At 37.0% G+C, this 24,785-nt stretch overlaps 1 protein-coding gene across 3 annotated transcripts in view; it reads left to right on the top strand.

Annotated features, from left to right (window-relative positions):
- Positions 1-23,152, top strand: part of BTAF1 (B-TFIID TATA-box binding protein associated factor 1) — a 37,905-nt gene extending 14,753 nt beyond the window's left edge. For 2 of the 3 annotated variants that reach the window (XM_033515575.1, XM_033515576.1), the window contains 29 exons: positions 1,737-1,832; positions 2,081-2,257; positions 2,770-2,910; positions 3,020-3,144; positions 4,324-4,444; positions 4,521-4,625; positions 4,864-5,013; positions 5,576-5,718; positions 5,885-6,059; positions 6,535-6,738; positions 7,631-8,057; positions 9,066-9,277; positions 10,223-10,376; positions 10,466-10,575; positions 12,120-12,321; positions 12,727-12,875; positions 15,214-15,366; positions 15,872-15,993; positions 16,203-16,370; positions 16,552-16,629; positions 16,711-16,840; positions 17,523-17,664; positions 17,831-17,961; positions 18,387-18,512; positions 19,268-19,420; positions 20,021-20,232; positions 20,395-20,554; positions 21,133-21,303; positions 21,541-23,152. In XM_033515575.1, coding sequence (XP_033371466.1) covers positions 1,737-1,832; positions 2,081-2,257; positions 2,770-2,910; positions 3,020-3,144; positions 4,324-4,444; positions 4,521-4,625; positions 4,864-5,013; positions 5,576-5,718; positions 5,885-6,059; positions 6,535-6,738; positions 7,631-8,057; positions 9,066-9,277; positions 10,223-10,376; positions 10,466-10,575; positions 12,120-12,321; positions 12,727-12,875; positions 15,214-15,366; positions 15,872-15,993; positions 16,203-16,370; positions 16,552-16,629; positions 16,711-16,840; positions 17,523-17,664; positions 17,831-17,961; positions 18,387-18,512; positions 19,268-19,420; positions 20,021-20,232; positions 20,395-20,554; positions 21,133-21,303; positions 21,541-21,687 — 4,584 coding nt within the window. In that variant the 3' untranslated portion in view covers positions 21,688-23,152. The remainder of the gene's footprint in view (positions 1-1,736; positions 1,833-2,080; positions 2,258-2,769; positions 2,911-3,019; positions 3,145-4,323; positions 4,445-4,520; positions 4,626-4,863; positions 5,014-5,575; positions 5,719-5,884; positions 6,060-6,534; positions 6,739-7,630; positions 8,058-9,065; positions 9,278-10,222; positions 10,377-10,465; positions 10,576-12,119; positions 12,322-12,726; positions 12,876-15,213; positions 15,367-15,871; positions 15,994-16,202; positions 16,371-16,551; positions 16,630-16,710; positions 16,841-17,522; positions 17,665-17,830; positions 17,962-18,386; positions 18,513-19,267; positions 19,421-20,020; positions 20,233-20,394; positions 20,555-21,132; positions 21,304-21,540) is intronic. The other variant, XM_015632744.1, reaches the window with a different exon arrangement.
- The last annotated feature ends 1,633 nt before the right edge of the window (positions 23,153-24,785 follow it).

Genomic DNA, 24,785 nt, shown 5'->3' with positions numbered 1-24,785 from the left:
CACAATTGACAAGTTGATTATGTAATTCTTGTAGTGTCTCAGACCATCTAACTCTACTTGCTTAAATAGCAAGAGGACTGTGTCAACCTGCTCTTTTTATTATGAGAAAAGGAATTAAAATAGTGTTTTTTTAAAAGGATAACAATTTTTAATAAATATCCTGACAGTAATAGCTTGTTTACTAATAGTGAATTTTATTCAGATTCCTACTAACTCCCCTGCTGTAGAAGCAGCTGGAAGAGCTTGTGGCTTAATCACTGTACTTCTGTTTACTTCGTAAATAAGGAAAGCAAAACCTCTCTGTCCTTGCTTCCCTGTAGAGTGGTATTTGTTCCATGGAGATGGCTGGTTAATAGCACAGTCTGCAATGATATAATACTTTAAACCATTTAACTATTTGTGGAAAGTGTGTGTACTCCAACTAGTTTCAAAGCCTGCTGTGTATGCCCTATGCTGGGTATAATTCTTTGGCAAGTATGGGAATATGAAATCCAGAATATGCTTTAAGTTTTGTTCATTAAAAAGGTAGTTCTCAAGGGAAGTGGTGACCTAGTAGGCACATAGTGGTGATAAGAATGATGATGCCTAAGCAGTTGTTTTTACGGGGCTTCTGCTGTGAGATAGAAGATTACAGAGTTACTGCTCTCTAGCAGAGGCCAGAGCTTCAAGATGAGCTTTGATAAATCTGGAGGAGATGGAACTGAAAAGAAAGTTCTTTTCACTGGGTCTCCCACAGGGAAGTACTGCTTTAGAGTTTGTTTACTTGTAAATATGCTTCTGACATATTAATTAGCTTGCCTAGGATGTGTTGCTGTTTGTCAGTATAGATTATCTGAATGACTTGACTTTGTGTGCTTTGTAGGAATAAATTGTCCACTTTACAAGATGCTGTCAAGCTATTGTATAATAGCTCCAGCAGGCAATGAAGCATCACACAGCTTCTTTCTCACTCCCCACTCTGGTGGTATGGGGAGGCTTAGGGGGGACCATCAGGAAAGAAGTAAAATTCAGGAGTTGAGAAAACAACAGTTTCATAATGGAAACAAAGTAAAATATTGTAATAATAATACTAATTGTAGTAACAGTAATAATAGTAATGAAAAGGAGAGGAAGAATTAAAACCCAAGAAAACCAAGTGCTGCACAATATAATTGCTTACCACCCTCTGATCAATCAATGCCCAGCCTGGCCCAAAACACCAGTCAGCCCCTTCTAGATACCTCCTGCAATTTATACACTGGGCATGACATTGTGTGGTGTGGAATGTCCCTTTGTCACCTATCCCAGCAATGCTTCCTCTCTGCTTTTTGTGTACCTCCTTGGTGGCAGAGCATGAGATATTGAGAAGTCTTTGACTTAGGGTCAGCATGATGAAGCAGCAGCCAAAACATCTGTGTGGGATCACCATTATTCTTACATTGACTCCAGAACACAGCACTATACCAGCTACTGAGGAAAAAACCTAACTCTGTCCCAGCTGAAAGCAGGACACTAGCCTTTTGATGAAGATACTGTGTTTTTGGAGGAGAAAACAACCAGGTTATGATGTTTGTAATAATCCAAGTGAATTGAATTAGTGCTGACTACTTGGCCTGGACTGTCTCTGCAAGAGAACTATATTGAATCAATGTGAACACTTGTTGTCTTGTCTTTTACAGATTTTAGCTAAAGTAAGCATATCAGAAATGCCTTATGAATAAATGTACTTAAGGTGTTCAACTTCTCTCTTCTTACAGATGATTCAGCAGCATCAGGAGTGGCTAGAAGACTTGGTTATTAGGCTTCTTTGTGTGTTTGCACTAGACAGATTTGGAGACTTTGTTTCAGATGAAGTAAGTTTAAGCTACCTTGGCAGGAACAGGAAGATCAGCAGGCTTCTGCAGGAGATAACACTGCAGCAGGCTGGCTGTGCTTTGTGTAGTGCTGCTGCATGTCCCTGTTATAACTGCTCACAGATGCTTATTAAAAAATAACTGATGCATAAGCTTCACCTTTGTTTGTATAACAGCTTGGTAATCTGACTCTTTTTAAGTGAAAATTTCATACAGAGGTATCTGTTTTATTGTTTACTTTTTCCTAGGTAGTGGCACCGGTACGTGAGACTTGTGCTCAGACTTTGGGAGTAGTATTGAAACACATGAATGAAACTGGTGTTCATAAAACTGTGGATGTTCTCCTGAAGCTGCTTACACAGGAACAGTGGGAAGTGAGACATGGTGGTCTCCTAGGAATAAAGTATGCTTTGGCAGTACGTCAGGTAATAACCCTCATGACAAATTGTAGAGAACTTTGGATCAAAAATCTCTGCTCAAAGTTGAGGATGTGGCTGAGCAGTAGATAGGTGTGATAGAGCAAGCTTGCTTGCACTGCAGTCCTGTGGGTTGAGATGTGAGACTGCACTTTTATATCCATGCTGCAGGTATATAGTGCAAGTAGTGCTTGCAGAAAACATAAATAGAGGATATGCCTGCCTGGTCTCATATGTGAGGTAGCAGAGCAGAGTGTTACAAGAAGTTTAGGCTATCTGTGGTGGTATTCTGCAGACACTGAGCTTTGTTTATACCAAAACTGAGCTGACTTACAGTTCATTAGATTGATAACCTATGTTTAATTTCATGAATGGTAACTTAAAATATTTAGACTGCAATCTTGGACCTGTATCATCCCTTTGTAACAATCAGGTTCATTTATACACACGAGAGTACATCTTAGTTGATTGTATCTTTATAAGCTTTTTTGGTTTAAAAATGCTTTTGATCTTTGTGGCAGGACATGATCAACACTTTATTGCCTAAAGTGCTGCCTGCAATAATTGAAGGGCTGCAAGATCTGGATGATGATGTCCGAGCTGTTGCTGCAGCATCTTTAGTACCAGTAGTGGAAAGCCTGGTCCAACTTCAATCTCAGAAGGTGACTGAATGGTTTTAAGTTCACTTTTGGTCTAAGCAAAGAAAAGAATACTTAGAGGTTTAGTAGTTTTTTAAAAAAAATTATAAACCTCCTCTGCTTATTTTTATAGGTGCCTTTTATTCTTAATACCTTGTGGGATGCACTCCTGGAGTTGGATGACTTGACAGCTTCCACAAACAGTATCATGATCCTTCTTTCATCCCTTCTGACTTACCCTCAGGTCCGCAAATGCAGGTAACTTTTCAATTAGTATTGTTTTGGTATTACAGGTCTGAGTGTCCACTTATTGTCAAATTGGAATCATTAGTTTCTTTCAAATCATGTACCAAGGAGATGATTAATTAAACTCAGTATTTTGTTTCTACTCTAGTTTTTTAATAAAGTGAAGGTTATGACAGTGCTTCTGTATCCATTGTGTTAGTGAAATGCAGCAAAGGAATTAAGAAGTGTACTAGGCATGGTTTATATGTGATTTCCTCCCCCCCCCCCGTCACTCTCCATTCATCTTGGGTGTTTTAGTAAAGGGTATTTGCTCCACACACATGGTGGTCCTGCCCACAAACATCTTGTTTGTTAACAAGGAACAGACAAACCCCAAATGAGACCAAACTGTGTATATTAAAACACATTCATGAACGTATAGAGATTTGCTATTGAAATAGTTCTGAAATAAGCTCCAAACATAAATTCACATCAATGGTACAACTAGTAATTTTGTGACTGCTTCACAACACTATCTAGTTGCTATCTCTTTGGGACTCTGACAAATTAAAGGAACTGCATCTTAGTATATTGAATTTTTCATAATACACATGGTAAACTCAGAGTATCTGCTCTTAAGGTAGATGCTGTACACATTTGATTTTTCTCATCCTATATAATTGGCACTACTGGAGCTGGTGGTTTCCCAAATCCAAAATAAAGAATAAAATTTTGTTACTAATGCAGTCTTTAATTCAACACATACTACTTGCATCAGCTGATATGTCAGTTGAATCAGTTGATATGCCAGTTCATGTAAAAAAGATGCAAGCTTGTTTTTAATTAATTGTAAAGTCATAATTGCCTAATAGCAACTTCAGAACAGAAACGGCCCCTCCTTTTTTCTGAACAGTTGAACAAAGCCTAAAGTATAATCTGGGAAAAAAAATGGTAAAAATATGTGCTTAAATTGACTAGTTCTCTATACCAGTTAAAAATACCCAAACCAGTATTTTCCTGAAAAAAGATATGAACTCAAACTATTTTAAATGTATAAGCTGTAGTAACTTGATCCTTCACTTAAAATCACCAAGTACTTTGCTTTCTTAAAGCTTTCTTTTGGATAAAATGAGAATAAACAAAATTAACTTAGCTCTGTGTGTGTGTGTGTTTTTATCCCTGACGCTGCCTCTATATTTCCCTTTCTTGTAGTATTCAGCAATCCCTGACAGTTTTGGTCCCACGAGTGTGGCCATTCTTGCATCACACAATATCTTCTGTGCGAAAAGCAGCACTGGAAACATTATTCACACTGTTGTCTACCCAAGACCAGGTAAGAATTAGAGGTATTAGTGTATTACTGTGATACATATTGGAATATGCTTGGTCATATGATATCCTTGTTTCAGAGTTCTTCAACCTGGCTGACTCCAATTCTGCAAGACATGTTGAGGCACATATTTCAGTTTTGTATCTTAGAAAGCAACCAAGAAATTCTGGATCTTATTCACAAGGTATTTGCATGACTTACCACCTAGATATAGTGCTTGTGTATCTTGCTCTTTCAAATCCGGTCTACGTTTCTGCAGGTAAAGAATAGTGTGCTCATGTTAAATACTTGCAATTTGCCCATGTGTGCTTTACTGTCAAATGTAGAGCAAATGAGTGTTCCTGCAGTTTCTCAGCATGTGTATGATCTTATGTACACCACTTACAAATTTGTCATGATTTCTGCTGTGGTTCTTTCCCAAGGTGTGGCTGGAACTGTTAAACAAGGCATCTGTACAGTATGTTGTTGCAGCTGCTTGTCCATGGATGGGAGCCTGGCTCTGCTTAATGATGCAGCCATCTCATTTGCCCATTGACTTAAACATGTTGCTAGAAGTAAAAACCAGGTCCAAAGTAAGTGAAATATGGCCTCCCTGACTGTTCTGAGGAAAGAAGGAAATTACTTAGCCGTATATAAAGCACATTCTAAGGGTGTTAGAGGGGAGTGGTGGTGCCTTTCTACAGTTCTAAATGTAAACTCTTACAAGCAAAAGGGTTCTTGTCAGGTTATCCAAGAATTAAGTTCTGCTGTGTAGCATTCTCTACGTGGATACTTTATAAAGTCTATTTATGTGACTCTAAAGCCATCTGTTTGCAGTACTGAGTTAAATCCAAAAGCTTTGTGTTATTTCTGAAAACATGATGAGAGGTTTCCTTTTTCCTGTGTTTGTCAGCTGTATGTCAAATATTAACCTTAATATTATAGTGAAGGAATGTAGCATACATTTAATTGGACTACAGAATACTGTTAGTAGAGACATTATTTACGAAGTATTGACTACTTTAAGAAATCTGTTACCCAGGAAGTGTTCTGTCTTAATCCAACTTTTTCATGGTATGGCGATTTGTATTGTTATGGAATATGAATTAATCTTTTCATTACAAACACACTTTCAACCTTTCCTTTATTCCATAGGAAAAAGCAGGTGCTAAACTGCGTCAAGGTCAAACCCAGAACAAGGAAGTGATTCAGGAATACATTGCTGGGGCAGACAGCATTGCAGAAGATCCAGCAACCAGGGATTACGTTGTCATGCGTGCTCGGATGATGGCAGCCAAGTCAGTTTACTGGAAATATGAAAAAAATACTTAAAAGAAATGTATTTTTTATATAATATATAGTGGTTTTGCCAAAATATAATTCATGTTTTTGCATCTTCATTTTGAATCATTGATTGCAGAATAATTATAATGTTGAAGTGACTGGTTTTTTTTGTTTTGTCAGGTTGCTGGGAGCACTTTGTTGCTGCATTTGTGACCCAGGTGTAAATACTGTTACTCAAGAAATAAAGCCAGCTGAATCATTAGCTCAGCTACTGCTCTTCCACTTGAATTCTAAATCTGCCTTGCAGAGGATTAGTGTTGCGTTAGTAATCTGTGAGTGGGCTGCCTTGCAAAAGGTAGGATGTTTCTGCAGCAAAAATAAATTTTACTTACTATCTCAATCCACTGCTTGTTGTGTGATACTTAGCTCAAAATAAGATTTCATTAGGTAAGCTAAAATGGTGTTCATGCATTTAAATACCAAAATCTTGATTGTTAGACAGTAGAGGAATACAGGACTCAGTAGATAAACGCCAGCTGTCAAAACTATGAATCAGTAAACATGCTCACATTTTTTCTACAAACAAATCTATTCTCAGGATGCCTTTTATCTAAGGTCAGTGATTCCTTTGAAGATGACTGTCTTTTCTCTACTCACTATCATTTCTAGTGGCAGACGTTTTGTTCCTAATCCTTTATCTTTAATATTCTGGGTTATGAATGTTAATAGTCCCTCTGGAAACTGGATTTTTGTAGTTAGATTGAGCTGCCCAAGACTGAAAAAAGAAATTGTGATTATTAAGAAAAGAAAATTGTGTTTTTCTGTTACAGGAGTGTACAACTGTGGCTATTTGTGTTCAACCTCGTTTACTTGGGGTCCTTTCTGAACATCTCTATTACGATGAAATTGCTGTTCCTTTTACACGAATGCAAAACGAATGTAAACAACTCATCTCATTGCTAGCTGATGCACACATTGACATTGGAAACAGAGTAAACTGCAGTGTATTTACCATAGATCAAGCTAATGAGCTGGTAAGTAGAGGCATGCCTGCCTCTCCTCCAAATCTGTTCTTGTCTTGAAATGCACCTTCAGCATAATTATTACATAGACAGTAACTTGCAGAAATAATGTGGTGACCTTTGCATATCTCGTGAAAAAGAATGTGCAAAGACTCCTACTGTTTCCCCTGAGGTGTGTTTACAGTCTGACAAAAATCAAGTGCAATGCAACGTATGTAATGGGAGAATAAAACTGAGTTCTGATCCCAGGTGTGGATTCACTATTGAAATCTTCTCACAAGAAAAAAAAAACAGGCTTCAAAACCATTGTCAGAAGACTTGTAAATAGACTGTAAATTCTAGACCTTCTTCCCCCTTGCACCCTGACCTTTTAATCTGCTTTTAATCTTTTTCCAGTGAAAGATTTAAGCAACAATAGTCAACCGGTTTTGAGTGGGGAAGGATATGGAAAATTCGGCAGCTACTTTGTTGTGCTTTATTTCTTAGATTTTTATCTCAGTCTCTTTCCTCAAAAGAAAGTCTGCTGAGAAACAACTTGTTCATGCACAGGCACCTTACACATAGTTTTTGGATTCTTGTTATTCATGTTCTGCTTTGCTAATCTGTCACATGCTACATATTTTCCAGAATATCTGGGTAGAACTGACAGATACGGGACAATCTAAATTTGCAGGAGTACATAAACTGCTCTTGTAGCTTTGGGAATCTAGACTTTAAGTGTCTATGATATATCTGATTTTCTCTGATTGGTAGTTCAGGATTCCAAGAAACTACGTTTTTGAGAATTTCCTGTTATTTACTGGGAAAATGGAGATGGTGATAAGTGACTCATGTTGTGCCATGAGGATATCCCATTTTATAGTAAATTAAACAGATCTGTAATTCTTTATTTCCTTTTTCTTAGGTTACTTCTGTTTTCAATGAGGTGACATCATCCTTTTCTTTGAATCCTAAAGTTCTGCAACAGTTGGACAGTAAAAGGCAGCAAGTCCAAATGACTGTTACAGAAACAAATCAAGAATGGCAAGTGTTGCATCTGCGAGTCCATACCTTTACTGCATGTGCAGTTGTGAACTTGCAGCAACTTCCAGAAAAACTAAATCCTGTTATAAAACCCTTAATGGAAGCTATCAAAAAAGAAGAGAATACGCTCGTACAAAACTATGTGGCTTCGTGTATAGCAAAGTTACTTCAGCAGTGTACAACAAGGTCTCCTTGTCCCAACTCAAAGATTATAAAAAATCTCTGCAACTCCCTGTGTGTGGATCCACATCTTACCCCACTGGCAGCATGTCCTGCACAGCCTCAGAGTAGCCATGAAAACTCAAAAGGTATGACATCTGAGACTGCCAGGATTTTTAATATGTCTGTGCTTATTTCTGAACTGTTGAAATGAGTATTTGAATGAGGCTTGTTTTCACTGATTTTTAAAATGCCAGTATCTGAGTATTTATTAATAATGATTTCATTTAGGTATTTTAAACTGTGTGCAACTAATGTCTGTTGATTTATATCTGTATATCTATAAAATACTTCTATTCCAATTTTCAGGTATTGACTTTTATTTGGTTATAACCTAGTTATGATCACATTTCACTTACAGATGTTATTGAATAAAGATGGAAATTAAAGTAGCCTGTCAAAAATGTGTGACTTGTGTTACATTCCATAGGCTAATCATAAGATAAAAAGATTAGGACAGTGTTCAAAATGAATAACATAATCCTATGCATGCAATGGTCATGGATCCTTTAAATGGTCCATTATTGAAAATGCATGGATTGAATGAACAACCCAGATTAATTCAATAAAGATCTTAATACTCTCAAAGATTCTGACCTGCTTTAAGGTTTGACTATTGTATGTTCTACTCTTTCTTAATGAATGTGTCCTTCTTTATCTCAGAGTAGAATAACATTCATATCTGAAAATGAAGGTCTTTAGTATAAATAGACACATCAACAAATTCCAAGATACTGATGGCATCTTTTACTGTATCATGACAGAAGTACTGAACTGTGTTAAAGGACACAGAATATAAATTGGCTGAAACTTTAGAGCATAATGTGCTTTTTATGAAATGAAATTGTGCTAATGTTTTGTTTGATTGACGTGTTACCTGTGCTTCTTGCTGAATTAAAATTTCTGGCTGTTTACGCATTAAAATTTTCCTTCTAAGTCTAATGTGCTCCTAGCACAGCAATTCTTCTCTGTACCCAAGTGCCATAGTCATCAAGGGTGGAAAACATTATGAGTTTTTTAAAGCACAATCAGCAGATGACTTGTAGGTAGCTCTCACATCCCCCTATGTGTTAAACTGCAGTTTAAATTGTTGTCAGCTGTTCTTCCTTTTCTTTTAGGGCCCAACTCTGATAAAGATGGGATGCAGCACACCGTTACTAAACACAGGGGAATAATTACATTGTACAGACATCAGAAAGCTGCTTTTGCCATCACAAGTCGGCGAGGTCCTACTCCAAAAGCTCCAAAAGCCCCTATTGCAGATCTTCCCACAGGCAGCAGTGGAAGCATTCCTACAGAACTTGATGAGGTACATTTCAAAAGCTTGAATTTGCAACTTCACATCCACCCCTCCTTTCCATTACTTTGAATTCACTGGAGTTGATACCAGTGTAGTAGGGATGGCAGGGGTCTTGCATCACAAAACAGGAGGTCTTGTGATGCAAGCAGCATGTGTTTATTTTAAATGTTTGTCATTAAGAATATTAATAACTCCTGAAATGTTATGTTTACTATAGAATATGAATATTAATATAAGTTCATGCATGGATTTCCACAGTGTGGAACAAACACAAGAGGACACCAAATCTGTCCTGCCTATGTTAGTGTTGGTCCATCTCAATTGCTGCTGGATGCCTCTGAAGCATTAAAACCAGCAACTGAACTATGACTGTGTGAAAATAGCATGTCTGTGACTTCCATTTTTGATGTCCTAAACACTTCCCTTTTATTAATTTCAAACTTCAGCACGTTTTAATAAGATTGTAGGTAGGACTGTGAACTCCTAAACAGTGTTGTGCGTTTTGTTCTTAATTATTAGTGCTTTTTATTAGTTCTGCTTGCCAGAGAGGGTGGGAGCAAGAGTGGGGGATAAATAACAAATCAAATGTTGTGAGTTTTCTAGTATAGTACTGTTCTTGGTGTCACTGTATTGGCAATATCTGAGGTTCTGGAACCACTTGGAAACATCCTGTTGGAATGGACCAATATCAGCAAAGGCCAAATCTCAAATTTATAGGCTTGAAATAATTGGCTATAAAAGATTTTTTATCTTTATAAAAATATATATATATTCTTTTATTCTGTATAAAGAATAAAATAATTAACTTGGGAAAAAAACCTGTCGGTGAATGTGTTGTAGATAGGTATAAACACAATCAAAATTGAATGCCTATGAAATGAGAGGTCACCCTTGACAATAATTGTTATTAAATGTACTTAGCCCCACTACCTTTGTTGAATTGTTTAATTCTAGGCTCAGAAACCTTATGTTGTACAGAGAAGAGGAGCTGAATTTGCCTTATCTACTATAGCTAAACATTTTGGTGCTGAAATGGCAACAGGATTGCCACATCTCTGGGATGCTATGGTTGGTTCGTTAAGGAACAACATTCACATAAATAATTTTGGTAATTACACTTCTGATTTAAACTGGGAGGGTGGCAGGCTGGAGCCAGTGTGTCAGTCTTAAACTGAACACCTTTTCTGTTTTTACCAGACCGAAAATCCTTACTGGAAAAAGGAGATGCTCCTGCCCAGGAGCTGGTGAATTCTTTGCAGGTTTTTGAAACAACAGCAGCTTCTATGGATACTCAGCTACATCCTCTGGTAATTAGCTTTTGCATGAAACACTTCAGTCTCTTTATCACTAGTGGTTTAAATTCTTTATTTTAGTTTTTTAGATATCTTTCTAATTTGTTCAGATGGTGTTTTAGTCATTCATTAGCCTGCCTGTTCTCCAGATCCTCTGTCCTAGTCTTGACAAACTGAAGGCATAGCCTTCAGCAGTCAAGATGTGTACTGTTTAAAAGCTGATTTTCCCTGTATTCTATAGGATGTTAAATTCTGTCATCTGTGCAGGTCATAGAATAAACCACAAAAGTAAACAGCTACCTAAAAGTTTAGCCTTGGCCTACCCTTTTTTGAACAAGATCCCAAACAAGATTGTTTCCAACATTTGAGTTTTGATAGTATTTATGCTGTTTTGTTACATTGGAATCAGCATCTCTGCTTTATTCTAATTCTGTGTTTCCTAAACCTGGAGAACAGACTGGTAAAATGTTGCCTTCTGTTGTTATGAAAGTAAAGATAAAAATGTGGTTATGCAGCACTGTGTGGCTGACTGAAAAGATTTGACTTACAATGCACAAACTGACATGCAGTTTGTGTGGCCAGAGTGGGGGCAAAGTGGTAGTACTAAAGTCAGTTTATTGCCTGGATACTCTGTACCAGGTTGAAGGTTGTAAGAAAGGCTGCTTGTGCAGGGAATATAAAATTTATGGAGACTTCAGTTTACTCCCAACTAGACTGGATTTGATCATTTAAAAATGGTCTGTTTCTCTGAACAATTTTTTTTTACCTATTTTAATCAAATACTGAAGTGATTTCGAGTACATTTAGCATGTGCCATGGAAAGACTTTTTTTATATATATATACACATAAATGTGGTATGTAGTTATTGTGTAGATTGGTTTTGATGGTGCTAATACTGTATGCAGTTTAAAAAAAATAAAATTGTAGAAAGTCAGAGGCTGAACTTGGTTCATCAAAGTTAGCAGTTAGGGACTTTGACACTAGGAAAAGCCTGACTGTCTGTTTAGGTATCAATACAGAAACATATCTGCACTGATTAAAAAGAAGACACATACATACACCAAAGACACATGTGTATACCCTGCTGGGGAGATGCAGATTTCCTTCTGGGTGTCCTCCTTGTCACACAGAATTACTGAGATTCCCAACATGAGTAGTAATTAATCTGCTAAACACAAAGGGAATGAGTCTATGATTCATATGCTAGCTGGAAGGAATTCTTAAATCTGTGTCTGTATTTAAGAAATTTTTATTTTTTTTACTCTATTTTCAGTGTGAAACACTTTCTTGCTAACTAAGGGATTCAGTGATTTTGATTGAAATGCTAAATATTTTGTTGCTCTGAATTTTATCTGTATTGGGGAGTAAAATGTGTTCAAAGTTCAAATTGCCTTTTTCTTCTGAAATAATTTTTTAGTTGTAAGCAATTATATCTTGCAAAGGAACCATTTTAAGCATTCTTAAATGACTTTGAAATACTCTATAGTTCAAAAAAAATCACTGATTTGTTTATAATTCATATTAACCTTTACTCCCCACACCTTTTTCTTTTATTTAGTTAATACAGCATTTGCCTCATCTTTACATGTGCCTTCAACATCCCAGCACTGCTGTGAGACACATGGCTTCCCGTTGTGTGGGTGTTATGAGCAAAATAGCAACCATGGAAACAATGAATATCTTCCTAGAGAAAGTTTTACCATGGCTGGGAGCAATAGATGACAACACCAAACAGGAAGGTGCAATTGAAGCACTTGCGTGTATCCTTGCTTGCATATTCAAAAATGCAGAAACTTCTTTGCTGTTGTTTCATTTGAATGAACAAAAATGGTTGCCTGAAAAAAAATGTGAAGAGAAATGAAATAAAATATTAAGCTATTTTTTCTCCTGTGGAAGGACACAGAAGAAACCTTTATTTCCATTGCCCTTATTTTATTTACCAAGTGATGTTTTGGTGGAGGTAATTCAATTTCTCAAACCATGCACTTTACTGCCAGAGGTAATTGGGTAGATCAGATTTCCCTGCTTCTACATTGCTTTGTTACTAGAAACCTCATTCACCTGAGTGTAACAATTAATAACTTACTGAATATGGAATCTCCTGGGTGTGTATTTGTCAGACATACCTGAACTGTTGAAAACTATTTCCTTAACAACCACTCCAGGTGTAATGGAGCAGCTGGATGTTGGTATTGTTCCATACATTGTTCTTCTAGTGGTTCCAGTTCTGGGTAGAATGAGTGATCAGACAAACAGTGTGCGTTTTATGGCTACTCAGTGCTTTGCCACACTGATCAGACTGATGCCTCTGGAGGTAAGCTCAAGCTGTACATACATGGAGTATGTGAACTGTCCTGTATTTGCTCTTTCACCAGCTGCAAAGTCCAGGCTTCTGGCTTATTAAATGCTGAATGAGTAACTGGTTTTATAGGTGTTGAGTCCATATCAGATAATAGAAGATGCGTCCTTTATAAGTAAAATAAGCAAAATTAGACCCTGTGTTAGCAATTTTCTAATTCAATGTTAAAATAAAATTTCTCTTTATAATAACTTCTTTATAAGAAGTTCATTTCAGCTGTATACACAAGATTAATAGTAGATTTATTCATTTGGTTTGTAATGCTGCTTTTCTTAGTTTGGGTTGAAAAGTTTTAATTCTATTTGCACTCTCCTTAGGTATGTGTGTTGCTGGGTATGTTGTCAAGAGAAATGCACAAAAGCAATACTGGTTTAAAAGAAAAATTAAAAATAACTGCAATAGAAATAGTGTGGGGATAAGTAGGGTCACTTATTACTAGTTCTTAAAATCAAAAAGCACCACCCTACATATTTAGGCAAAATATTGTGTATTATGATGCAGTAGTGCTTAATCAGTACAGATCTGCTTCAGTCTTTCACTCCTGCTACCTCTTGCATACCTCGGGCAATTTCTGATGTTGTGCACCAAGGACTACAATGCTTCTGAGTAACTTAATGTGACCACCAGATGGTAATAAAAGACAGTATAGAATTTCCACAGCAATAATGAAAAAAAGTTGTCAGCTTAATGGGTTTTTTATTATTTCACTTTTTAATATAGTATAATAGAACCTTAGATTTGATAACTAGCAGTCTGCCTTAACTGGAGCACTTCCTTTTTGTGCTTACACTGAGATGTTGAACAAGTTGAAAGTGAGCAAAGAACTTAATTGCTAGCATGTTCATTGCAGTGCCATTTGCACTAGGGCCCTTCTTCATACACATCTTAAACAGTCCTGTGGAATACACATAGCTTGGGGCACGGGGGTGTTAAAGCTATTTTAATAAAATTTAGTGAGAGTCTCTTAAAAACATACTGTACTTGTTTTATTAATTGCATGCATATGCATGATCACTTCATATTTCTTTTCCACAGTTATGGAAAAAGTGTCTTAAAATTTCCCTTTCTGGTTAAGAAAGTTCAGTACCAGATAATGAACTATAGTAAATATGTAAGCATAGAGTGTAGCAGATTATTAATGAGAGAAAATGCTTGTATTGTCATGGAACAGTATTTTATTTAATAATTAATAAATTGCATTAAGTGAGTTGTGCTGTTTCCTGCATCTTTATGCTCAAATCGATTATTCCTGCAACCACAAAAATGAGAGTATGACTGAGAGAAGGGATTGTATGATAAATAGTTTAACTTGATCAAACTTGTATTGATAAGCAATTCTGCCACAAGTTGACAACATACTTGAACCAAATCACCTGGCATAGTGTTCATACTGCAGATAAGTTCTAAAAGGAAGAGTAGGAACAAGGAAGCTGCTGTCTCTGTGTATGTATGTACTTAAATACTGTATGGGGCACTGCTAACATTCCCCTTCCTTACTAATCACATATATGATGGAATTATTTGATAGAGGGTTCTTTTATCCAGGACCCCTCTGTAAGTGATTAGTAAGTTGAGTTTTGAAGTAAAGCTGACTGAAGATGGAGGAGGCCCAGAAAAATGGGAAGATAGATATGATGGTGGGAAAATAGGAGTGCCTCTGCTGCTACTGTATGTTATTAGCAAGCAAGAATGAGCATATTTGGTCCCCAGATGCCTTCTTTGGGCTTCTGGCCTGGTGTGGAGTGTACCTAGGAAGTAAAGCTCTGCTGTTAGAAACCTGGAGGGGTTCAGGTGTTTTCTCCTCCTATCAGCTTCCAGCTGCTTGGATTTCAGTATCACTTTAGATCTAATTCTACTAAGTAGGAGAAAAATCCATCAAACTTTGGATGGTAGCTGGTGGCTCAAGAGGAGAGGGTGTCATAGGCTTCTCTAGCCAGCCAGATAAACTCTCTGATTAGAAGTAGAATAGCTCAGTGTTTGTAGAGTCTTAGCAGCATGACCAGGATTTTCCATCTTTTGTGTAATTTCTATCAGTCTTTTCAATGTGTTCTTTTGGGGTGGGATTTCTCTTGCACCTTACAATCCTGCATGTGTTGACCTGCAAGTAATCAAACAAGTATAGCTAAATATAGTATTTAAATCCTAAGTTTAGATTAATACAGTTGATAAGATTGTGGATCTTTACTCTGTGTTTAAAATGTCTGAGGGAGTATGAGGTTTAATTTCTTCTTCTCTGTGTGGCAGTTAAGTCCTGTAGCCCTTACATGACTTGCTTTAAAAATGTTAACCCTAGGCTGGTATACCAGACCCACCAAACATGTCTGAAGAATTAATCAGGATGAAGGCTAAAGAACGTCACTTTCTGGAACAGTTACTGGATGGAAAAAAACTGGAAAACTATGAAATTCCAGTGCCAATCAAAGCAGAGCTCAGAAAATACCAGCAGGTAACACTTACACTTTTAAAATAAAAGTTCCAGTCTGATATAATTTCATGGAATAGTAGGAGTTGTTCAGGTACTGGCATTTTTCTTGTGCGTTTTGAGTGTTTTGGTTTCAGTTGCGCAGTGTGTATCTTGGACCCTGGATAAGGAAGAACAAATGAAGTAATACATGCTTCTTATACTGTTCTAATGATATTTCTCCCCCTTTCTGGATTTTGCCTTTTTATTTTTTTTCCTGGGAATGGCCAGTGGGCTGTTCCTTGCTAACGCTGACTGTGGCAGCCCACCACTGCAAAGCCAGGCCTGACCGTACCATTTGGGTGTTTGTTTTTCCCTTTATTCCTCCCACTTTTAATGAATGGGCTGTAGTGGATTCCCATTTGTGGTGGGAAACCAGCTCCTAATTTGGCAGTGCTGGGTCATTGAACATATGGATGTTTGAACTGAAGCTCAACTAGCAAAAAGCCAGTTTTTTCCTTCAGGCACTCTCCTTCTTTTCTGATTTCAGGATGGAGTGAACTGGCTTGCATTTCTCAATAAATACAAACTTCATGGAATTCTTTGTGATGACATGGGCTTAGGAAAAACTTTACAATCCATTTGCATTCTTGCAGGTGATCATTGCCTCAGGTAAGTTTAAACAAATAACATTCTGTCTTAGATTTTAATGATAGGTCTTATGTGTGGTAATGAATCTGGACATAGTCCTGGGCAACTTCCACCAGAGGTGGCTCTGCTTGGATAGGGGGCTTGGACCAGGTGGCCACCCCAGGTCCCTTCCCACCTCAACTCTTCTGTGAAAAACAAATTTTTTAAAACTCTTATTTTATACTCTTAAGGGCTCAGGAATATGCAAGAACAAAACTGGTGGACAGTGTTCCTCTTCCTTCCTTGGTGGTGTGTCCTCCTACACTCACGGGACACTGGGTGGATGAAGTGGGCAAATTTTGCTCAAAAGAGTATCTTAATCCATTGCACTATACTGGACCTCCTACTGAGAGAGCAAGGTAACCCATCTTGCATTTACTGGTTTAGAGTAAAATATCACACATGGAATTATTAAATTTACTTTACTACTGCTACTGAAGCATAGTTTGTGGGCATGGGAACACTTATGATGGTATCTTTGAAGGCAAAAATAGTAACGTGTAAGGAACCCTTCAATTAACTTCTCATTTTTTTCTTAAGATTGCAACACCAGGTGAAAAGACACAATCTCATAGTGGCTTCATATGATGTTGTAAGAAATGACATTGACTTCTTCAGGTAAGAATTGGCTTGTTTTCTGAGGTTTTTAATAGCTTAGAATTTTAAATGCTACTTAAGTTCTGTATTCTTCTTTTTTAGAAATATTAAGTTTAATTACTGCATTCTTGATGAAGGCCATGTAATAAAAAATGGAAAAACAAAGCTGTCAAAAGCCGTAAAGCAGCTGACTGCTAATTACAGGATAATTCTTTCTGGGACACCAATCCAGGTAACTGATTGTCTATTTTGGATGAACAGTAGAAAACATACAAGATAGATCTATCTTGCTCTCATTTTTATTGTACCTTTTAACAATCATCTTGTTCAAAGTACACATTGCAAAACATCTTTTCACTTCTAAATGCTCAAAACGACATCTTTTCCTTTTTCTGATATACCTGTGTATGGGGGAATGAATGCAGGTTTCTTGGTATTAGTGGAGTTCAAAAGTTGGCAGCGAGACTTTCTACCACTTCCTCTTTAAATGTCAAGCAGGAAAGATACCATTTCCCTATGCCTCCAGTAAAATTAGCAGGAAACTCAATTCTGAGATCTCCAGATTTTAAGCTTTGTCCTAATGACTTGACTATGCAGTGTATGTCTCACCCAGGACTGAGACCACTGGTGTGTGCTGGGTTTTTTTAACCAGAAGAACTCTGGGTGTGGCTTAAGGTAGTGGACAAGTGCCTCCATTTATGCAGTCAAGTGCATACAGATATTTCTATAACTCAGATGGATGAAAGAGACACCAAGTTCCAGGAGCCTGGGACTGGGTTTTAGTGTGTGAGGTTTTAAATATGGGGTTTTATTTAAATACAGGGTTTTAAATATGTATGGAAATTTTTTTCTGATATCTTGCAACAACTTACTACTTCTGAAAATAATTTATCAGATGTTTCTTTTATGTTCAGAACAACGTCTTAGAGTTGTGGTCATTGTTTGACTTCCTAATGCCTGGATTCTTGGGCACTGAACGCCAATTTGCAGCTCGTTATGGAAAACCAATCCTAGCAAGCAGAGATGCCCGAAGCTCCAGTCGAGAACAAGAGGCTGGTAAGGACCAAATGTTTAATCTTTGAGTTTTTGTTTTAGGCTTTTAAATGAGAACTGCTAAACGAAAAGAAGGGTGGTTAGTTGTAACATCAGAGATTGAGGGGGAACTGAATGTTTTGACAAACATGTTTTAGTTCTAAAACACCGGTGCTGTTGCCCTCACTAGGGGTACTCGCAATGGAAGCTCTGCACCGCCAAGTCCTGCCATTCCTGCTAAGGAGAATGAAAGAGGATGTGCTGCAAGATCTTCCACCCAAAATTATTCAAGATTATTATTGTATTCTCAGTCCTCTGCAGGTATGCTTAAAAAGAGGCTGGAAGTTTATTTTTCAGCACAATTAAGACCACAAAGGCATGAATTCTATATTCCTGTATCAGTCTGATATCAGCTCTGACATTCTCTGGATGTACTAAAAGAATTTTGTAATATGTGTTTAAAACACTGATTCCAGTCCTGTAGTAATAGAGTATTTCTTGAGCTTAATTTTGGGTGTTGTTCAGGAAGAATGTGTAGGCATCTGCAGACTGTTTTTCAATAACACTTTTCAAGTTGAAAGAAAATAAATGGCAAGAGATTCTGTTGTTAATGTTTATCTTGTGTTACGTATGAAATAGCTTTGTTGATGTATGATAACTCAGGATTTTAACTTGAAACTAAACTCTGAATAGGACTGTATCTTCTGTCAGGAAAAAACACACTCATTCTCTTGTCTGGCCTACAGGTTCAGCTTTATGAAGATTTTGCCAAGTCTCGTGCCAAATGTGATATTGATGAAACAGTTTCTTCAATTTCACTGAATGAAGAAACTGAAAAACCAAAGCTTAAATCTACAGGTCATGTATTTCAGGTACAGATTTTTTTCAGTAATTTTTATTACCTAGTACATACATGCATACAATACAGCTGTATTTGTAGGTTTACTAAAAAATGAAAATCAAAATAGTAAACTTAGACTTGTGGTCATATGATCTAAGTAGAGCATTTATGGCTGGAATGTGATGTATAGCTATTACATTTAAGTTATGGGTTTGTGTCTTGTGAAGCATCACACTGCCTTGTATTTCTAATGTGATCTGTTCAGTTGGTGTTCAGCTGTTTTGTGGATCTTGTAAAAACTGAGTACTGTGAGAGCAAAACCTCAGAATGAGGGAAGTAATTCTGATTGCATCAGCTGTTACATTTCAACATTAAGATTCTAAAACATGGACAAAATGTTTCCTTAAGGGTAGAACCAAATTTATGAAGGGTCATGATCTTTTAGATTTGCAGATTAACTCTTGGTTAATTGGAAACAATTATTCTCAAACTGCTCCCAAACCCATTTCCTCTATTGCAGACTCAGATGAAAGTGTGGGAAATGGTAGTCCTTGCATTTTTCCTGAAAGAAGGGACCACCAAGATCACAATGAGTGTAACAGTGTTTAGATACAATTTGAAATGCAGGTTTTAAATGTGCAACTTTGATGAAAATACACCATAAAGTCCAGATTGTAGCATAAGGCCTAGTGACCCCTGAACTTACAATCAGTTCTGTTAATAATTTTTCTGTAACTGTGTTCCTGTTAATTATTTTTTTTAACTTCATTTCTTAAATAATTGAAGGCATTGCAGTACTTACGGAAGCTCTGCAACCATCCAGCTTTAGTGCTCACAGCCCAACATCCAGAATACAAGAGAATTACAGAGCAACTTGCAGCTCAGAATTCATCCCTTCGAGATATCCAACATGCACCTAAGCTGTCTGCTTTAAAACAAGTAAGTGGACGTGTATTGTGCCTTAAATTCCCCAAATATCTCTACAGCTGTTACAGTTTAGTGTGTTTTATTTAAGGTCTAAACAATATGGAAACTCCTCTTAATAAAATTAAGTAGCAAATTAAAAATAATGCAATGGTGTTTCAGGGATATGCTCTATGTTCCCTGCTAGTTCAAGAGGGAGGGGGAAACAAGCTTCATGGTGATAGTATATATATGTGTGTATATATATATATTATATAACTTTTTGGCATATGAAAAACCTTGCTTCTAATTTATTCTTGTCCCTCTTGCTGCAGAACTTTTTTTTCATTTTTATTACACAGGAGACTACTTCCTTGATAAGATTAGATTGCATTGCATAGCTTTACTTACAATAGAATTTAAGTAAGCAAAGAAAATGTTTTTCTTTTAATTTTTTAATGACTTAAGTTTTTCATGGTTTGACAGGGAAGCGAAACTTTGCCTTCTTGTCATTTGACTGTCACTTAGATACTTCCTTCTGCACTTTATTGTTTCTGTCATTTCAACTTCTGATAATTAATGAATGTCAGTGTTTACATGAGATCTACAGTCATTTTAATGTTCTTTTACTTAAAGCTGCTGCTAGACTGTGGTTTGGGAAATGGTGGATCTTCAGAAAGTGGTACAGAAGCTGTTGTGGCCCAGCACAGGGTGCTTATCTTCTGTCAGCTGAAGAGTATGCTGGATATAGTGGAGCACGACCTTCTCAGACCTCAGTTACCTTCAGTTACTTACTTGCGCCTCGATGGCAGCATTCCTGCTGGGCAGAGACATTCCATTGTTTCCCGGTATGCATTATCCACTTGTAACCAGTATGAGGCCAACTTCAATGAACTGTATTATTTATATGGTGCAAAACTGGATTTTTTTTGTCTGCTTCAAAGCAAATGAGCTTCCTAAGTTGTTTATTTAAATGAAACTTATCATTCTTAACTTCTTCTTGTATGCAGGTTTAATAATGACCCATCTATAGATGTTCTTTTGCTCACCACTCATGTTGGTGGGCTGGGACTTAACTTGACAGGAGCTGACACAGTTGTATTTGTGGAACATGACTGGAACCCGATGAGAGACCTGCAAGCCATGGATCGGGCACATCGCATTGGGCAGGTGAAAACCTCTTCATTTCCCATAAGGGTGGTTTTCATCTTCCTGAACTTGCTTGAGAGAGTTCAAAATGTATAACCAAGTGACATCTGTAGGTTCCTACCAAGCTTCCATTCATACTTAATTCTTGAAAACATACCAGCTGTTGCCACTTTATTTTGCCCTTAACTTCTAAGTCTTCTCTTCTGTACTTCCTGAGCTGCTGGGGGGAGGCCAGAGAAGAATCACCCTTTTGTGGAGGAAGAAATGATTGGTGACAGAGACAAGGAACTGAAGGGACAGCCCACAGGGTTATCCTTCTCTGGTGCTTGGACAGGGCAAGAATGACTGCTGGTGGTCTTCCCTTAGAGCTGTAAAACCAGTGAGTTCTGCCAGAGTACAGAAACAACTCAAGATGCCTCTACTGTATAGTGGCATAGTCTTGTGCTTTCCATCTAATGTCTGTCAGACTGAGTACAATTACTGAAGGGTAACTCCAAGCCAAACTGCTTCCAAATTGTCCATGATAAACACTAAAAGGTTATGCTTTCCTGAATACCTAAGATGATACTTTCTAGCTAAGTGTGTTTTTTTTCTTTCAGAAACGTGTTGTTAATGTATATCGCCTGATAACCAGGGGAACTCTGGAAGAGAAAATCATGGGTCTTCAGAAGTTCAAAATGAATATTGCAAATACAGTGATCAGCCAAGAAAATGCAAGCCTACAGAGCATGGGAACAGAGCAGCTTCTTGATCTGTTCACTCTTGACAAGGTAAAGAAACATTTTTACAAATACCTACCAAAAATAGTCAGCTTAGGGAAAAGCTTTGCTTTGAAGTGTAAAATTTAATCACACAAATGCTGAAGTTGGACTGATGAATAGTAGACGTGTCTTCGAACAACAGGAGGAAGTGATATTTCCCCAGAAAAATTATCAGACTTGAAGAATTTGTTAGATTCTTGAAAACATTATTCTGTACATTAACAGGAATTTTTTTCTTTTGTGAAGGATGGAAAAACTGAAAAAGCAGATACCTCTACCTCTTCTGGGAAAGCATCAATGAAATCAGTACTCGAAAACCTTGGAGAACTATGGGATCAAGAGCAGTATGACACTGAATACAGTCTTGAAAACTTTATGCATTCATTGAAGTAACCATCACATATTTGTAATACAACTGCTGCTAGTTCACGTATTTTTCTGCTGATATTCAGCAAACTTAAAAGCATATAGAGTGAACCTTTAGCTTAATGTGTAAATAGACTTACTGAAAGAGGAATCTTCAAAAGACTGGCACGAAGTAGTGTCAGCTGTTTCACTGGGAAGTTATTCTGTCTTAAACGTTTGCACTGTATAAAAACTTTAAATGTAAACATTGTGAGGTGATTTGAATTTTACTTGTTCTGAACAGCTGCAAATTCTTACTTGGTAGAAGAATTAAAACAAAGCAAGTTTTTACATTTGTTAACAAGTGTTACTTGTGTTTGCAGTTAAGTCCACCATTATTTCTTTCTGTATCTATTATAGTTTTTGTACAGTTGTTTCAGTGAGTACTTCAGGTTGTTCAGTGTACATTTTTCTTTTAAACTCAATTTGCTTTTAAGGTGTAGTAAAAAAGCAATTTTCAACTTAAGCTTTCATTCAGATCATTTCAGGACTTTTTATCACCAGAGGCAAAGCCCAGAAGCCTCGAAAGTATTGAATAATGGAATAGCACTAGGCCTGTGCACCCACCTTTGTATATTGACTATAAATACATCACGCTCTTCAGTCTTTTGACACCATCTTGTGAGAACAGCTGACTTGAACTTTTTAAAGTAATGAGCTCTATTAAATACAGGTAATGGCCTATTTGAGGTCATGTTTGCATCCTGTTAGCAGGGGTGTACTTTTTTAATTTATCTATAAGGCTAGAGTATAGCCACTTTGAGAGATGCATGTATTCCATATGTTTCAATCCTATATATTTTTTGTAACTAAAAGAAGAAATTAAATATACAGACAGACGTTTTCCAGAAGTAGATTTTACACTGTCTAGGATTCTAAAATCCGTGCTAAAAGTGACTGTGTACTAAACTGATGCATGATTTAAAGCTTCTTAAAGGAATAGGGAGGACTTTTTTTTCTTTAGGAGAAAATATACATAGAAATACCTACATTCAGTTTGAGGTAATTGAATAGTTAAAATTGTGTAACAAAGATAGTAAAAGACTTTAATAGCAGTGAGTGAGAATAATATGGCTGTATGTTATGCAGCTTTTTATAAAAAAGGGAGGCAGTAGTAAAAGTGTGTTTCTAGATGTGCATATGTACCAGTATATGCACTTTTTATAAATATTAAATTATAGATAACTTACAGCAGTTGTCTGAATACATAGAATATATGTATAAATATAAAACCTAAGGTTTGTAGCTTGCTGTGTGCTTAAGCATCAGAGCTTAAAAACCACCAGAGACCTCAACTATTGTAAAATAAGATTGTTTTAAAACTATATAAATCAAGACAGTTCTACAGCATTGGAGACAAATTAATGTCACATTTCAGTAGTTATGAACTGCCAGATTGTAACTAAATTAGCATTCCATGAAAATAAAAAAAAAAACCTGGGAATATATAAGTTGTATGTTGAGTTTGTCCATGTTTAATTTTGTTTCTATAGGGAAAACTTATCTGTCTGCATAAAAAACTCAAATGCTTTTGGAAATTACAGCTGGATTATAAGTATTATATTGGTTAATTTCTACCTTCAGACTACTTCTGTTGTGCTTTCAGGTGAGGATCTAAGCAGGGGCTTGGTGATGCTTGCAGAGAAGTTACAATGCTGTGGACTAATGCATACTTGAAGATAACCTGGTGCAGTAATTTGGTGACAGTGCCTAGAAATAACGGGATATTTGAATAAAGAAACTTCTTTAGTGGTAAAAATTGCATATGTTTTTCTTCAAGAGTTTTATTAGGTGCAGTGATAAACTGTTTGGGTCCTGTTGGGAAAGAAATAGACAGCATAGTACTGTTTTAAGCCAGTTATTTATCACATTGAGGTTGCTATGCAACCATAATAATTTTAGCGATGGCTCTCTTGGATATCACATCAACAAGACTCCTGCACCTGAAAAACAGGGGAAGGCAGAACCTAGAATAATTATTCAAAATTATTATATGTACTGACTGATCTTAAGTTTCCTGTGAATTAATGCTTTGAAATGTAATCCAACAGGAGCACTGCACCAACTATATAAAAAAATGGGGTTTTGTTACCTTAATATTTAACAAAGAGCTCTTCTGTGCTTTTCAAACTAGCAGAGCATTTGCCAAGATCTAGCTTGTTTGTGCAGTGTCCTCAGTGCACAAACTGGACTCACAGCAAGACTCCAGCAGGAAAGAGCTCTCAGAATGCCTCTAACTGCATTCGATCTCTTTAATGGGTGTTCAGCTGGACCAGACCAGGATCTGGGTTGGAATAGGAAAGTTTATTTATTTCTAGGCTAAAGTGAAAACTTCAAATATGTCAGATTCTTAGCACCAACCATTTTGCTCTCCAGCTCTGCCCCTAGCACAGGTTGTTACTTGCTAATGAGGTTACAGCCCAAGTCCTGACTGACTGCAGGCGGAGTTGCTGGAGGCCCAAAGAAACATGAACTGAGTAGAGCCATGCATAAGCTCAGAATACTTTGGGTTGGAAGCAACTCTAAAAGATCATCCAGTTCCAAAGCCCTTGCATGGGCAGGGACACCTTCCCCTACACCAGATTGCTCCAAGATCTGTTCAACCTGGCCTTGAACATTTCCAGGGATGGGGAATCCATAACTTCTCTGGGCAACCTGCTGCACTGCCTCATACTCAAGGCTTGATGCATTGTGTGTAATTTGCACTGAATTAAACTAGTCTCTCATTTAATAGCATCAAAAAAACAATAATAGTCACAAAAGCCAGACCTCCAAATTAATGTAGTTCCTGATTCAGAACCTCTGACTTGACTATATTCTGAACTGGAAGAATGACTTTGAAACACTGTACACATAATGCTGCTTTTCAACCAAACCTAAGGACTGCTTGAAATTCTACTTTAAATGGAGAACTACTGTCTGCAAACGTGCACCAGGTCTGCATAAACACACCTTGTGCAGTGTCTGTTTTACTTAGTTTAACTAAGAATTCAATCTAACAAGACTGCCTTTTCTCTATGCATGTTATCTTTGGAATTCACTTAGGCAGGAAGCTGCTTGCTTTCTGCAAATTTACTTGTAACTAT

This window comes from Parus major, chromosome 6, assembly GCF_001522545.3.
Source record: "Parus major isolate Abel chromosome 6, Parus_major1.1, whole genome shotgun sequence".
Classification (NCBI taxonomy): Eukaryota; Metazoa; Chordata; class Aves; order Passeriformes; family Paridae; genus Parus; species Parus major.
The sequence above is the reverse complement of the archived record's forward strand: the minus strand, read 5'-3'. Positions and strand labels throughout refer to the sequence as shown.